This window comes from Plectropomus leopardus, chromosome 1, assembly GCF_008729295.1.
Source record: "Plectropomus leopardus isolate mb chromosome 1, YSFRI_Pleo_2.0, whole genome shotgun sequence".
Classification (NCBI taxonomy): Eukaryota; Metazoa; Chordata; class Actinopteri; order Perciformes; family Serranidae; genus Plectropomus; species Plectropomus leopardus.
In genome coordinates, this window is record NC_056463.1 from 15,354,704 (window position 1) to 15,370,958 (window position 16,255).

General features: G+C 43.7%; 1 protein-coding gene across 5 annotated transcripts in view; it reads right to left on the reverse strand.

The window, feature by feature from the left end:
* The window catches only part of cbfa2t3 (CBFA2/RUNX1 partner transcriptional co-repressor 3), a 48,113-nt gene that overhangs the window by 12,747 nt on the left and 19,111 nt on the right, over positions 1 to 16,255 (reverse strand). For 4 of the 5 annotated variants that reach the window (XM_042493459.1, XM_042493451.1, XM_042493442.1 and 1 more), the window contains exons 2-6: positions 7,426 to 7,581; positions 4,841 to 5,082; positions 3,926 to 4,015; positions 3,047 to 3,228; positions 355 to 638 (exon numbers count right to left, since the gene is read on the reverse strand). In XM_042493459.1, the coding sequence (XP_042349393.1) occupies positions 355 to 638; positions 3,047 to 3,228; positions 3,926 to 4,015; positions 4,841 to 5,082; positions 7,426 to 7,581 (954 nt within the window). Of the gene's footprint in view, positions 1 to 354; positions 639 to 3,046; positions 3,229 to 3,925; positions 4,016 to 4,840; positions 5,083 to 7,425; positions 7,582 to 11,772; positions 11,838 to 16,255 lie in introns of those variants that run through there. The other variant, XM_042493477.1, reaches the window with a different exon arrangement.

Genomic DNA, 16,255 nt, shown 5'->3' on the forward strand with positions numbered 1-16,255 from the left:
TTAATGTTTTGTATTTTATTACTGCAATCATCCAGTTAATTATCAAAGGTTTATTTCAGACAAAATGACTGGTGGCACGCTCTAATGTGCCTGTGCTGTAGCCTCGTGTCTAATCAGTGAGACACTTTGGCTGAGAATTCATCTCTTTCCTTTTGGGAAAGCAGGCGGGAGTCATATATGGTGGCCACAGTTGGAGCATATAGGCATGTATGGATGTGGTCTTTATATAGACACACTGCCATAAGGATTATCACACAGGACTGACAACTGGCCTTTGTTCTCTGCATACACCCCACTTACATATACACCATATAACTATAGATGTATCTGACCCCGTGACTGCAGCTGTCCTACCTGTCTGCCGGTGCCTGTCTCGGGCGTCACGGTGCTCATTATGTCTGTAAGCGTCTCTGTATTGGTGTGCCAGGGCCATGTCTTCTAAGCGATAGTGTTGGGGTCCCACTTGGGGGTTTGGTGGGTGGGGCAGGCCGTTGGGAGGGTGCGTGGTGAGGCCGTTGGGAGGCGGATGAGCAGGGAGACCTGTGCTGGGGCTAAAGCGTTGACTGGGGCTGATGGTGCAGGGCCTTTTAGCCATGTGCTCTGGGTGCAACCCATCTCTCTCTGAGCTGTCTTTGGTCCTGTAGAGGAGGACAGGGGAGTCAGTCAAACATGACCGAATGTTGAAATAATCAAAAATATTACATAGTATTTAGCATGGCTTACCAAGATACTTTTTAATATAGTGACTATAATATGTACAGTATTTTGTGACAGTTATTAAAAACAAGTAGCGTCCAACCACACTACTGTGCTGACAAACATATGACATATCCAGAATTTAAGAACATGGGATAAGAGCTAAAAAGTCTGGATACAGACTAAGGCCTGCAGCATTTTTCCAGCAGTGGGATGTGTGGTATATTATGATACACAACAAAACGCATCTTTGTTGTTCAATCCAGTGTTTATTCACAAATATGCAATGTCCTTGCACAGCAAAACATTTCATAAGCTCTATTTCCACAACCACATTCACCATTTTTCCACAAATGTCCACCCAAGAATCGATTCAGCTACTTCAGATAAACTCTGGATGACTCAGAAATTGTTTTGATGCTCACATGACTGTCCTCATTTACAAAAACTTTGCCACGACATCGCTCATTTCTTAACTCAGTTTTACTCAGAAACAGATTTTTGACACCACGTTATGTCTGAAGGGATAGCTTGTGCGGCTGACTTAATCATTCTCCAGCTAGTCCATCAATGGCCTCGCCAGACCACAATGAGTAATGCAAAAACTGTGGGGTGGCTTTGCCAGGCTAAATATGCAGTGCCAGTGTATTACTTCATAGCTCAGGAAAACATGCCCCGGCAAAGAACCGAATGCCCTGAAAATCAGATGAAGGGGCAAAAAAATTGCCTACTGTAAAAACATGCAAAACACATAGAAAGATGTGATTTATTCTACGATATCTGATTGTTGTGTCTGTGTTTACAACAAATTGTCATAACAGTTTATATTCAAAGATTACATTAGTATTGTGGACCATACCTGTTTGAAAAGTTTCTAGCGAGGAACACAAACTTGTTTTTCAACAACGTCCACATTGTGCATGTAAACACACGCACTCACGCACATGTATCGCTGCTGAGAGCTGGTTGTTGTTCAGTTACAGTGTGACAGTGTTCCACCAAAGCTTTCGCACAGCTGTACACCATATGTATCAAACCAAGCCAAGTCCAACTGTACACTCGGCGTCTCAAGCGCTTAATCTGTATATATCCCTCAGCCGACTCTTAGATTGCAAATATTTCTCCCTCTCCCTCCCACCCTGCTCTCGGGCTTAAGGGGCAATATGGGCTGGATGCTGTGTGTTTGGCAGATGTTTAGTGACACTCATTTGTGTCTGTGCACTTTAAGTGAGTGCGTGTGTGTGTGTGTGCGTGTGTGAGAGAGAGAGACAGAGAGAGAGAGAGAGAGAGAGAGAGGTTGCGTTTTCCAGCCATCTGGACAGTTAAAATGGGAGTGTTGATATTAATCTGTTTAGCTGGATGGCAACAGCCGGGCATTCGGATGCAAATCACTCTTTATCATCCCTCAGATCAAAGGGGAATAAATATAACGCTGTCCATGTAGATGATGTGTGTTTATGTGTGAGGTTATATATTTGTTTAAGTCGGCTCTACTCATACACATGCCTAACTCCAGTATCTGACAACTCAGAGGAACAGCTGGCGCGACGTAGGCCCTGCCCCAGCCTGAACCAACCTCCCCCTCCTCCAGCTAGCCCCTCCTGCTGTGTATAAGCCACAGGTCAGGAGGCGGAGGTGTGCGGATTACAGTGGGATTGCACGTTCAGCTCCAACCCCTAGTCCCATCCGCAACCACCACCGCCCACCTCCCCACACCCCGCTCAGGATGTGCTCAGTGTTACGGTCAGCACATCACCATCTGGACACATCGCTGACATATGGACAGCTGCTGGGAGCCCGCAGGTCAGGCAGTCGGAGAGAGTGAGAGAGAGAGAGAGAGGGAAACGAGGTGAAGAAGTGATCACAAAAGACGGACGCTGCCAATAAGAGAAGAAAGGGAGGCAGAAAAGGGAAATGCCAGCTAATTCTGTCATCTTCTTAGCTGAACAAAGCAGACCACTGGGGAGAAATGTGGGACAATTTCAAACCATAGCTCACTGTTGGTCTTTCTTTTTGTCTTTGGGTTGTGCTGAGGACATTTACTGTACTTCACCCCCTCTTCTCCTCTCTGTCCCTCTCTCTTTTGCTTCTCAGACGCTCTCTTTCTTTTCCTACAGTGCATTTATCTCACCCCTCCCTCCCAGACAGCTGGCACAGCCAGCCTGGCATCGGGGCTGTCCAGACTTCCGCCTCCCGCACAGAGGATTTATAGCCTCCCCTTGTCGCTTGGCATTCTGAAATACCCTGAAATAATTCATATATAACAGCGTGTGTGTGTGAGTCTGCCAATGAAGGCGGCCCCTAAAGTCTGTCTGTATATGTTTTCTCGTGTTTAATGGAGATATGCTACCTGTCAGGGGTCCTTCTCTTGCCGTGCTCGTTCATCTCCAGCATGATCTCGGAGGAGTCGAGGGGTGAGCTGGCGTTGGCGTCCAAGAGAAGCTGCTCGTGTTGGGCCAGATACTGAGCTGGAGTCTGCTTGGCCAACCTGGCACAATGAAGCAGCTCTCTCTGCAGCAGGGGCAGGTTTGCCTTAAATGTAAAAGAGAGGAGAGACAGACATCTCTGGATTAGGAATGAAATAAACTGTTGTAGGAAGGATATAGATTTACTGAGCCGATGCAAATGTAAGAGCGTTAAGTGGACGAGAGGTGAGCATGAAACTCATAGTGGAACAATGGATAGATGGGGTGAAAGTGAAATAATGCCTGATTATGGAGAGAGAGAAAAGAGAAAGTGATAGATGAAGAGACTGGATGAGATAAGACAGGTCCCCTGACACCTTCCTCTGCCATGTGTCTCCCTCTCTCTCTCTCTCCAGGGTGTGCTGATGTGTATAGCTATTGTGTGTGTGTGTGTCAGCGCTGTCAAATAGCTCTCTCAGACCTGTCTGCTTGATATAACACAGCCATTGCTGCAATGTCCCAGATGTGGAGGATCATCGCACGCCAGGAGGTCTGACACACTCACACACAATACTTTTAACCGACATTCAAAAATGGACATTAATTCTTAAACACTGTAGGTATCCACTCTCCGTGAAACCTTTCTGTATGGGGGCAGAAAATGAAGGAGCACAGAGTATCTGCGCGCACACACACACACACACACACACAAACACACCATCCTGAATACAGGCCATATGGACAGCAGCGGTAAACTCTGAGAATGTCAGTTTTAGACATCAGGCTTGATTTATCTCACATTAAATCTGTGCACAAGCATTTACCTTCAGGAAGGGGATGACGAATGGCCTCAGAGGGAAGTTGGTGGCCTCGTGAAGTTTGGAGTGAAACTCTTCGATGGTGAGAGTGGAATTCTGCCCAAGAAAACAGGGAGAGTTAGACAGAGTGGACACAAGAGACAAACATTTTTAACACTCTCCTGCAGAGCCGGCAAAGCCGAAACAGGTGATATTTTCTTATTTTGTTCACACAAGATCCATGTCTTATGTAAACATTATAATATGTTGTGTGTACAACCTACTGTGTTTTAAAATACATCAACTTTTAGGACTTCAGGGGCATCCAATTTTTGTATAAGACAAATTTACAATATGTACATTTCAATTTTATTCCTAATCTAAGAAAAAAAATCTCTCAGTGGAGCTACTGATGAGATCTTTAGGTCGACTGAGGACCATTTATTGAGAATTTTAATATCCCATCAATCATTCCTCTAGATTAACCAAAACAGTTTACCGTCCTGTTTTTCAGTAATGCATGTATAATCTGTCCTTCTTAAATTGGCACAGAAGTATGCTCGTGCCTCTGTAACCACTCTGTTTATCCCATTTACTCTGTAAAATGACAATGTTTCATTCCTTGATGGGTCCCCCCACCACCAACCAATTTTCTCTTTTCTCTTCTCTTTTCACTTGTTTTTGTCTATTTGACAACTTATGAGTAGTTACAGTGAAGAAAACAAATTGTCCTTATTGTCTTGTTTTTACAAATAAAAGTAGTTGTTAAAATATTTTCACAGTATGTAAAATACTAACACACGAATTTACTGTATGCTATCATTAAGCAAATAAGTAGACACAAACTTAGAGGAAAAAGAACTGCTGAATCAATGAAATGTTAAGTAGAGTCATTGGAAAAAATCATCATATTAATTCCACAAGAATACAATCACAGCTTACCACCAGCCCAAGCACAAGGCTGCGCACTCTCTCCCCAATCTCTGGCGATATGTCGTTGCCAAACTGCTGCAGCGTGGTCAGGAAGCGCTTCAGTTTGCAGAGCTGCCGGGCACCACAAGCCGGCGGGAGCTGCTGGTTGGAGAGCGAGGCCGTCGACGACATGGCCGGCCCATTACTGAAGCCGTTGGGAGTGGAAGGAGCACCGTTCAGTGATGTAGGAGAGTGGCTGCTCCCATTCAGCACTGCAGATAAACAGACAGAAGGAAGAGACAACGTGAACTGGGTCAGTAGTTTTGGAGAAGCCTGGGGAGCATCTGACAGATCTGGGGGCTTGAAAAGGACAGAAGCATTTCTATCCTGCTGATAGAGAAGTGTGTGGTTTAGATTAAATAGACGTAAAGCACATAATAGACCTAAATTTGACTCCACGCCTGCAGTATGTGATGCACATGGTGACTTCAGTTGTGCAAGTTTGACTGAGCGCTGTGAGTGTGCGTTTGCAGTAACTTCAGCTGTCTCACAACTGGTACCAGTTGACCCCCTCCATCTCCCCCTGTATCAGCCTATTCCACCCAGCTCCTCACTCACTCACTAGGACACAACTATAAGAGGAACTTGTTAAAGAGGTGCCAAAAATAGTCCTGTGGCCTGTGTTACTTTTATTCCAATAGCAGGTGTGTAGCTAAATCTGGTGTTACACATGTCCACCAGCTGAGAGTAGATTTGCAGCTTTAAGGTTCAGAATAGACTCGGCGTTCATACAGATATATAATCACTCCCATATTCCTCGTAATGCTGGCACAAACAAACTCACAGATAGCTCACAAGATTGACTTTTACCCTGTTTCATATCCGAGCCAGATGAAAATCATACATCTGATTTAAATATCAAAAAAGCTATTTTATTAGATGCTCTTTTTCTAACTCCTATTTTTTGTAAGTTTTTTAAACATACATTTATATGCATTACATGTGAATAACTAACAGTAGATGCTTGTGTTGTACGTCGCTTTGGATAAAAGCGTCTGCTAAATGAAATTGTAGAATTGTAGTAACAAAATGTGACATAGTTTTCTCTCAGATTAAGGAGACAGTGTATGAAACTTCTGTAATTTAATGGATTGCATTTTATTTTAACAGCATATGAAAGCCCTTACAGTGAGCACAGAATCCAAACTCTAGTTTCAAAACCGCTGGAGCAACTTAATCGATTCAAAATGTATTTACAGAACTCTGCAGAGAGCAATTGTGGGCTGTAACACTATACCTTGTACTTATATTTAAAAACAAGAAAATGCGCAGTTTAGTTGGTCAATAGTTCCTGCGTGGTTTCTCTCAGCCGCTTGAGAGTCATGTGGGTTGAGGGCCCTGAACACAAATGGACTAACCCATGTGATCCCGCCAGGCAGCACTTGTGTTCTGGTTTTAGAGAGAGGGAGAGGTGCAAGGAGAGAGCTCCACTGCTGACCGCCCGCCACAACAGGTGAAACAACATGGCCTGTCATTGCTATATAGGGAAGAAAGTAGTCTACACACCGCAACGGCCTGACCATCGCTGCTCCAACCAGCTGGTAAACAACGCAGACACACATGCACACACAATGCCACAGCCGCACTCACACATGCGCTCAAAGACACTTGTCCCACTAGCAAGGGCATTCTGTACACCAAAAGACACACACATACTCACACAGATAGATGCTTGTAGAGACACACACCTGACACTCCAACATTTGTTCACCAGAACAGGGAAGAAACACATATTTGGAATTTCTTTCCCTTTGCACAAGCATATAAAGTGTCCATGACAGTGATCTAAGAGGGACAAATGACCGTGTAATCCATTATGACTTGCAGTTGCAGAGGTGTATTCATTTGTGTAATTTATGAATGGGTGTATCATTAATTTTTAACCCATAGCAGGTCACACTGTAACAGTCAGCGACATGCTGCTGAATATGTAAATTTGACTTTTACTTTCAAAGCAAATTTAAAACAATTTTAAAAGTTTTTTCAGGCAGTTGATAGATGAGAATTGACAGGAAACAAATCAAGAAAGAGGCAGAGAATTACATTACATTACAAAGGTCTCTGACCAGAATAAAACCGTGGACATTGTGACCACAGTCGATGATATGCATCTTAACCTCTAGACCACTCGTTGCCTCGATTTAGTGCTGTTTTAACCTGGAAGCCAAATTGGCATTTGACCTAGAGATGACAAAATCTACGCTTAGACATGCATCTCAGCGATTTGCAACAAAGTAGATATGAATTCACATAACGATGGCTCTCATTTCCAGTGCTTACTGTGAAATGAAGAGTTCGAGCTGTTCCAGTGATGGGTCGACGGCTCAGCCCGCCTACCAGCTCACTGTTTTTCTCACACCTGCCTGGTTAACTGCTTGCTGACACGACGCTTCAGCACAAAAGGATCATCTTCAAGTCAAAGAAGACACATATCTCACAGCACATAACCTAAACAACTTGTGCAACTACATAGATTTAGGTTAATATTTTGAACAATATATGACTTAAGGTGTCATACATCTTAGAAAATAGTCCAATAAAGAAAGAGTCCTTACTTGATTTACTGGTAGCAGGTGTAAATGAAGCAGTGCGATTGGTTGCTTGGCTGACCGCCGGGGGTGGAGGAGGCATGGTGGGTGGGGTGGACCTGGGTTGGGCTTTTACATCCGCAGGTGAATCTGGCATTGTTCCAGCCTTCTGCACTCTGCTACCTGTGATTTGATAGGAGGCAAAAAAAAAAAACAAAACACAGGCATGAAGATGGAGCTGCAGCTTGAAAAAAAACTTACACTTTTAAAGTGGAGACAGCACTGGAAAACACCTAAATCTGCAAAATTAAAAGAATGTACAAAGAAAAGGGCGTAGGTTTGATTTGAACAGGAGGAACACTGGGTTTTAGGGTGCTCCACCAGGAAATCTTAAGCATTTGTTTAATCAATTCTGGTGGATTTTAAAGCATCAATTTCATTTTTTTTCTGTATAAAGTTATGGTGTAAATTTAGTTTTTAATTTTCTGAAAATAAAAGTCCCCTACCATACTCATATTTTTACTGTTGTGGAAAAATGCACACTCTAAATATTGAGAAAGACCCTGCTTATCCTTCAAAATCTACACCGATAGGCAAAAATCGTCCTAGATGAATAACAAGAGAAAAACAAACAAGAGAAAGTATCCATTTGGGATCTTTTTTTGGACTTTTATAACACTGACTGATAAACCAAGTAATTAAAGCCACAAAATAAGTAATATTGTCATATGTTGCATAGATATTCTTCCTAGTCATGAAATATTACTATGTCCTTTATACCAGTGGTTCCCAACTGGTGGGTAGCCATCCAAACGTGGGTTACGGGTCCATTCTGAATGGACCACAAGTGACTCATGAACACATCAGTTTTGTTAAAAACACACTTTATTTTGGAGTACAGTAAATTTCCAGCACAGAACTTTTATTTTGAAGGGGAGAATCTGTTTATTTCTGCATGTTGCATGTTTTATTCCTAAGCCAAAGTGTTATTTACATTTTGTAAAATAAAACTGAATATGTGGTCATTTATTGGTGGACCTTCAACTAATGACTAAGGAGCAATCTGAACACCATTAATGGATCAGTTGGGAACCACTACTTTACACAATAGTTTTTTTAAATCTGTATTTTTTGGTTCTTATGCCACTGATTTTACATGTATTCTAAGCAACACGAAATGTCTGTGCAACAATGTACTGTAGAAATGATGAAAGCGATGAAAATTCTTTTTTTTTTATAAAAAAAAAAAAGTGGAGACAGCTGGTTAAGGAGCAGACCACTGACATTTTCACCTGGGAACCATTGATTGTTTCCTTAAACCAAAAGCTCCATAAAAAGAACCAAAACAAATCAATGCGGGGAGTGGAAATGAATTCAAACTTGTATTGTGTCTCTCCTGTTGGAGATTCATGGGCCTGGGAGACATACAGTAACACCTGCTCACTCGCTCAGCTGCTGCTGACTGAGAGCCCCCCCCCCCCCCCCCCCCCCCCCCCCCCCCCTCCCCGCCCCCCCCCCCCCCCCCCCCCCCCTCCCTCTCTCTCTCTCTCTCTCTTCTTCACACATACACACTCGATGTAGCTCTGACATCCCAATCAGTGCCCCTCCACTGTAACCTCCAACCCCCAGACACACACATTCACATGCACACACTCCTCCCCGCCTGTCCCCTCTCGTCCCCTAGTTCAGACAGCCGGCTTGACAGCCAGTGACAAGTGCAGCTGGATCTGCTGCTGTCCATCACTGTGCGGACTGGCTTTCAGCAGAGCTCCGTCCTGCTACCAGAAGCTTCACTGTCCTCTGCCAGACACCCTGCCAGCACCAAACAAGGCAAGGCCAGGCTGTGTAGTGTGAAGGGAATGGATGGTACAGCGAGGGGCATGAGAAGAAAACATGACACGGGGTGGATGTGTGTCACGACTGTTGCCTTACATTCTGTATTTGTGGCCTCCTGCAGTCTATACATACAATGTACCTTAACAAAAACACTCACAAACAGCATACAGAAGTCAGACTATATATATATCAGCTGCAGGTATGTTATTTAGTGATGTATCTGTGGAGTGTTGTCTGTCTTTCTGTCTATGTGTCTGTCTGTCGGTGCAGCTGCTGGAACCAAATCTTTCTGCGATATAAACCTGAGCTGAGAGGTGTGATGACTTTTGCAGCCTGCGAGAAGATAGCTTTAGAGCATGTGTACAAGTGTGCTGGGAGTGCAGTAAGTGCAATGAAAAACAATGAAATCAATACTCAGCACGTTTTATATTAGCACAGAAATATTTGTACTTCTGCACTTGCTTGATAAGGACAGAGGGCCATTGTCTGTGCTCCAGCAAAGCAGATGTAAACTACTTTGCAGACTTTATGTAGCATTCATTGATCCTCAACAATCAACAACTCTCTTCTATCTGTTTTTTATTTTCACTCTTTCAGCTGTCTCTTAATGTATTACAGGAGAGAGAAATGATCTATTCTCTAAAATGTAGAACTCCAAAAAACAGCTGATGAAAGGCCTTACGCCATATTTCAAATCCTCATGTGCACAGACTTCATATGACAGGAAAAGAGGCTAGCAGACAGTTATTATCCCTTCCCATATGACATCAGACATCAAAATGATGTCAGAAAGACACTAGACTCTTACGTCAGGCAGAAGTTGAATTGTGGTTTGAATTAGAATCAGGCTATCAATATTTTTGAGTGTGAAACAGTGGTAGAATTCCATGTTGTGTGGATGTTAACGTCCTGACATTTTGAGGACACTGGGTTTTGCTCTCCATACCTTACAACAAAGTGTTGTTGTTCTACATCAAGATGATGTTGGCATGAGACATTTGGAAGACATTGGATTTAAGTAACAACACAGGTTAAAACCAACAATATATCAATATCATATGTCGACAATATTCAACATCAAATTGACATTGCCATTCGACATCCTGACACTGAATTTTGTTCAGCCTACATCAAAACCTAAATTCAACCAAATATTAATGTCTGATGACATTGGTGGCTATCTGGGTTGTAATAATAATAATAAAAACAATACCTCCACCACTCTTGAGTTGAAGCAGCAAAAGGTATTTCATACATCTGAACACTGTTAATAGCCCTCTTTTACAAGTGCACAAGTATTGTAGTCACCAGCTAACATATTAAATCACTTTCAAATGATGTGTTTTTCATTTGCTCCTCTTGAGCCAACTTTGAACCCCGTGTTTTCCTCCACAACACCCCCTGCCTCAGTTGGTCTCAGTCCTTGGTGTTAACCTATTTCTGAGAGCTCATGTAGACGCGTTCAACAGCTGGTGTCTGTATTTAAAGAGTGCCGCTCTGGAGTGTGCTGTACGAGGGCCATTGACACAGTGATCCTCAAGAACACGAGGGGCACTCCGCTGTTTTCCCCATGCCAGACGCACTGAACATAAACACACAAGGTTGTAGATGGAGGCAGATGGGGAGGGCTGGTATAAATAGATGCCGCCATTCTCTTCTAAAGAACTCCTAAACACACAAACAGGCTCTCTGTGCTGCCGAATTGGGTGGCTGCTTCCTGAAGGGACGCAGCCATATGTTTCAGTGAACCTTCGCTTTGATCAAATTTACTGTGCCACTGTAGGCAATGTAGAACTTACAAGCAGTAGGCTATAAATCCTTATAAAAATATACACTGCTCAAGAGTATTTAGTCCCCATAATGATAAGAATGAATAAAAGCTGGGCCCACGTGTGATCAAAAGATTGGGAATGACAAAACTGTCTGTTTACAACACAGCTATTTTTGTCACTTCTTCGAGAGGAGAAGAGTGGAGGATAAGAGGAGCGTCCGGTCTGTCTGTCTGCTCCCACCGTGGGATTATAGACAGCTGTTTAATCTGACCAGCTACAGGGACAGAGCACACACATATGCACCATGCTCTGGATTTCACTTTTAATACATTAGGAAGTCTGCTAGGTCTGCAACCCCATCTGTGGCCATCTGTGCTCCCATTGTGCTTTGTGCTGAAGGACGAAACACTCAGACTGAGAGAAGCAGAAAATGACAAGAGTCAAGTGAAAGCCCGATATGTCTCATATAGACGCTATAAGGAGTGACTTGTGTGTTGGAATTAGACGTCACTGATCAAGCTGCTGTTCTTGACGCCCTGGGAATGCAAACAGGTTACCAGGTAAAACAGACCTCCACGTCTGGACCAGACTCATGCTCCTGTCGGCAAGCTGCTCTATTTCCCCCATCTGGCTCTCTGAGAGAAGCCACTTTGGGATCAATACAGCTGAGAATAAATCTGCTCAGGATACAGACACGTTGCTGTTTATCCCAAATGCTCGCTCTTGAATATTAGGCTGAAAATAAAACAATACAGTCATTACGTACCTCTCTGCCGCCGTGTCTGTGTCTCTCTCTGTTTCTCCAACTCTCTGAACAGCTGTATGTCTGCACGTTTGACGTAATCGGGGCTAAAAGATTGCTCACCAAAGAAACAGTCTGCAGTCTGAGTTCTAAAAATGTTCTCTGTCTTCTACTCTTCCCTTGTGCCATGATGAAACAAGATGAAAAACAATTCACTGAGAGACACACAAAACCACCGATCATGTACTGTACAGCTGCACACACACAGCACAGTGGTTTGTGCAACTTTCTAAAGCCATTTTGGGGTATCATTATAGGTTTAAGTACATATGCCTTTATTAAAGCTCTTCAAAACAAACACAGATACACATTCGCAAATAAATACAATCATGTCATGACAAGCCATTAGAGGGCCATACAGATACATCTTGGTCTCATTTCACATCGGCATATGTCCCTTTGTTGACTGTATGCATATCTGTGTGTGAGTGTGTGTGTGTGTGTTCGCATGTGTGTTCATGCTTCCACTGGAAATACAGCTGCAACTTATTAGCTTTAGCTAACCGCTGCACAACAGTTCCCTTAAATCCCTCCTGTCTCTTCAATCTCTCGTACTCCACAGAGACTCTCGCCAGTGACCACATAGCCCTAAAACTCACCCTCTGTCTCTCGCTCCTTACATCCCTCCCTCCCTCCCACTGTAATTCCCCATGTCTCCAGGAATGCTGTTGTTTTTAATTTCTCCCAGCTGCTCTGGCTGGCTGCCCGGCCGCCTGCCTTCCCACATCTGTTCCCTATCAGGCCGCTGAGGAGTCCACACAAACAGAGCCTCAGCCCCTGGCCCCCAGCCTCCCACCAGGCCTTCATATCAAAACATGGGGATTGTAGCCTTGTGCCCTGGACCTAAGATTTGGGGATACAGCATCTACAGCACCTTCCACTCTCCTACTACCACCAGCCCAAATGCCATTCGAAAGAAAAAAGACATCAGTTACACACAAACAGTCATCTTCCTCTAACCAAGAGACATCTATGAAAAGAGCAGATGTCTTTCTGATTATTCTATACTTGAATATATGCCTTGTTATCAGTGTGAAGTCTGAACTGTGTCACAGGCAAGATGGGACTGTGTGTACATGTGTGTGTATTGGCGTGTTAGCACACAGGCTGCTTCTGCAGAAAGATCCCAGACTCCACTTCATCTTGAGCTGATTTAGAGTTCAGAGGCTTTAAAGCCCTCACTAATGACAGGGTGGGAGACAGGCCTATACAGTGCACGCACACACACACACACACACACACACACACACACACACACACAAATAGAGACACAGATGTATGCACACATGTTTGCTGAATGCATATGCTCACGCTGCGGACACAAACACATATTTCCCCTATGTTACTTGAGAATCCCTGTGATAGTACACATGCAGTGCCGGCTGAACAAACACGTTGAACAAAAAAACAAACGGTGGGGGTGGGGGGGGGTTCTCCTTAATAAGCTCTGACAAAAGCCCTCCTGTCTTTGATCAGATTACCATGAGCAAATCATTGACAAGTCACCATTTTTTTTCCAAGTCAAAAGCTTTGGACCAAAACATTTTCTTTAAAATGGGCAAACTGGCAAGAAAACCAAGGATAAGTTGAGCACAGGCAGGGAGTGAGGATGGATTAAAGACAATTTATCCAGGGCTAGAGGTGCTAAGGGTAGAGGAGTTGTACTTCTGTCTCTCTGAGCTGCAGGGATCCTGTCATACAGTGCTTATATCTGTGAAAGCTGTTATTGATGTAATTGTATTGAAGTTCTAGCGACCATCTGTTCTCCTTTGGGAGGGCCTGGCTCCTCTCGTCGGCAGTGAAGTGGTTATGTGCAGCATATCACTGCTGCCGACGTGTTTGCAGAGAAAAAACTTCCTTTTCAGATTTTCCCAACGGCTGCTAATAAAATCCAGATGCTAGACTGGAGCTGTTTCTGCCTCACTCCCTCACCGCTCCCCTCCTCCTCTCCTCCCTCTCCATCTTCTGTCCTTCTATATCTCTTCTCTCTCTTATCCCCCCCCCCTCCCCCACTCCTCCTCCCCTGTCCTTCTACATTGCTAATCATTTATTTTGCTCTTTTCATCTACCTCTCTGCTCTTCGCTCCCTCCTTTCTCCCCCTCGATCCATCCATCCTCGCCTTCCTCTCAGCCACTAACCCAGAGCCATTCCTAAATAAAGGAAAGTATTTGTGACATTCAGCCGAGGCGGCTGTGCCAAGAACAACTCCCTGGCTAGCCAGACACATCTGGAGTGTGTTAGGACTGCACTGGGCACTGGTACCAACAATGGATTCCCCAACGCACATACACACACAGAAAGTGGTCACACATACTGGACCATAGGAATCATATACAAACTAGACTGCAAACATTTTCATAATGACTAGCTTGTTTTCATCTCACAATGACAACTGTGGTTCTTGTTGCTTGCCAGACAGCCCAGCAGCTGTATGCACGAGCTCTCCGTTGTACTTGTTACTGTGTTGTTTACTCTTCCTTAGCAGCAATAGTGGAATACACATAATGCACATTTATATGCAAAATTGTGTAAGTACACTGAGTATAAGTACATTGAGAGGGCATGCGTGTGTATTGTGCTTCTGCTTGTCTGTATGTGTGTGTGTGTGTGTATGTGTGTGTATGTATGTGTGTGGCTCCAGGGTCTCTGTGTGAGAGGAGTTGAACACCTGAACATCAATAACTGTCATGTGGGCCACCTGGGACCCCACAGCCAGCTTGCACCATGGGCACACAGCCATCACCAGCACAGCTGCCACAGAGCGAGAGAGATATGGGGGAGGAAGTAGGAGACAAGAAAGAGACACACACAAACATACACACACACACACAGCTACTGTATATGAGAAGGTGACTGTGCATGCACATCTGGGAATGGGTCAGAGAGACAGAGAGAGGGATTTACTTGTAGCCTCTGCTCTGCATGATAACTCTCCTTTGTTCCCTCTCATCTATGTCTTCTTTTCCTCGTCCTGTCAGCTGTGCGCCTAATTTTGCCAGCTGAGAGCTCAGCCTCAGGCTGCTACATTGCAACATCACATCAGACTTTCTTCCGTCATTTCTCTTTCAGATGAGCTCAGTTAGTGGGCTCCATCAGAAATGACATAATTCATCTTTATATCCAGTACACTGTTGATATGCTGGTATGAAACAGGGTTGTGCACAAACTTTGCCCAAGTCTCTGAGACCTGAGCTAACTCAACCTGACTGGTATTGCTGCATTTGTGATCATTTGATTTTTTTTTTTTAAATGTACTCTATTACTGACTGTTAACTCACCAGGTAATGTAATACATTGTTGGCTACACTTTGTCTCTTTTCTTCCTCCCACTGAGCATTGCATATGTATCTGCAACACATGGCATACGTGGTTGCAGATGGTGGGCACAGTAAGAGAGAGAATGATGAATTTCTTAAAGTAACAGTGTGTAAACTTTCAGGGGAATTTAGTGGGAATTCGCTGTGAGGATTGCAGATTACAACCAGTTGAAACCTCTACCTGTTTGAATTCCTTCAGCATTCATTGTTCAGAAGATTTTTACTGGGAGCCCAATTATCCGCAGAGGTCTTTTCCTCTTCAAAATTTGCAGACCAGGTGATTAAAACCGATAAAAATACTAAATAAAGAAGTTTCACATTATAAACCACCAACTAATGTGTGATCATCTGTTTTCTCTGCTAACTCCAGATGTTTATGAAGTTTTCTACCAGGAGCCACATTATCCTCACAGGTCTCCTCCTATTCAAAACAAATGGACCTTGTAATTTAAACCGGTATGAACACACGCGCTTCAGGTTAAAAATCTGTATTTTTCCAACACAGTTTGTTGTGGAGGGGCCACTAACAACGATGGTCCATGCAAAGACATGAATGGCCAAATGCCAGTGTTTGGTTTGTCCATTGTAGGCTACTGTAGAAACATGGTGGTGCAACATGGTAACGGCAACATAACGATTCTTACTTTCAGGTGATTATACACTAAAGAAAACGTACTTATTACATTATATTTAATTTCTGCCAATATATCCCCCTTATTAGTGTGAAAAAATAATTAAATACATAATATTTAAATAGCAATAAAAGACAAAAACATGTTTGAAAATCGCCTCTGTCATCCTCTGTCAGAGGATGTTCACAATGAGTGCACTTACAAAAATAAGCTCCCTGATCCAAACACCTGCAGCCTCACCCAGCACCAATTAGCTCATCAGGCTTTTAATTACTCTGTTAATTGCATACAGGCAGCATGAAGGGCAGCCTGGGAATAGGGCAAGGGGGGCCTCCTGAGGACCCAGCCTGACAAGCCTGACAAACAAAGAAGAGCTTTTCTACCAACAGCAGCCACAACAGAGTGACTCTGGAGGCTGGGAGGAGAAGCAAAAACAGGAGACAATAGCTCCAAGTGCCTCATCAGCAAGCAGCGCTGCAGCAACGAGTGATATCACT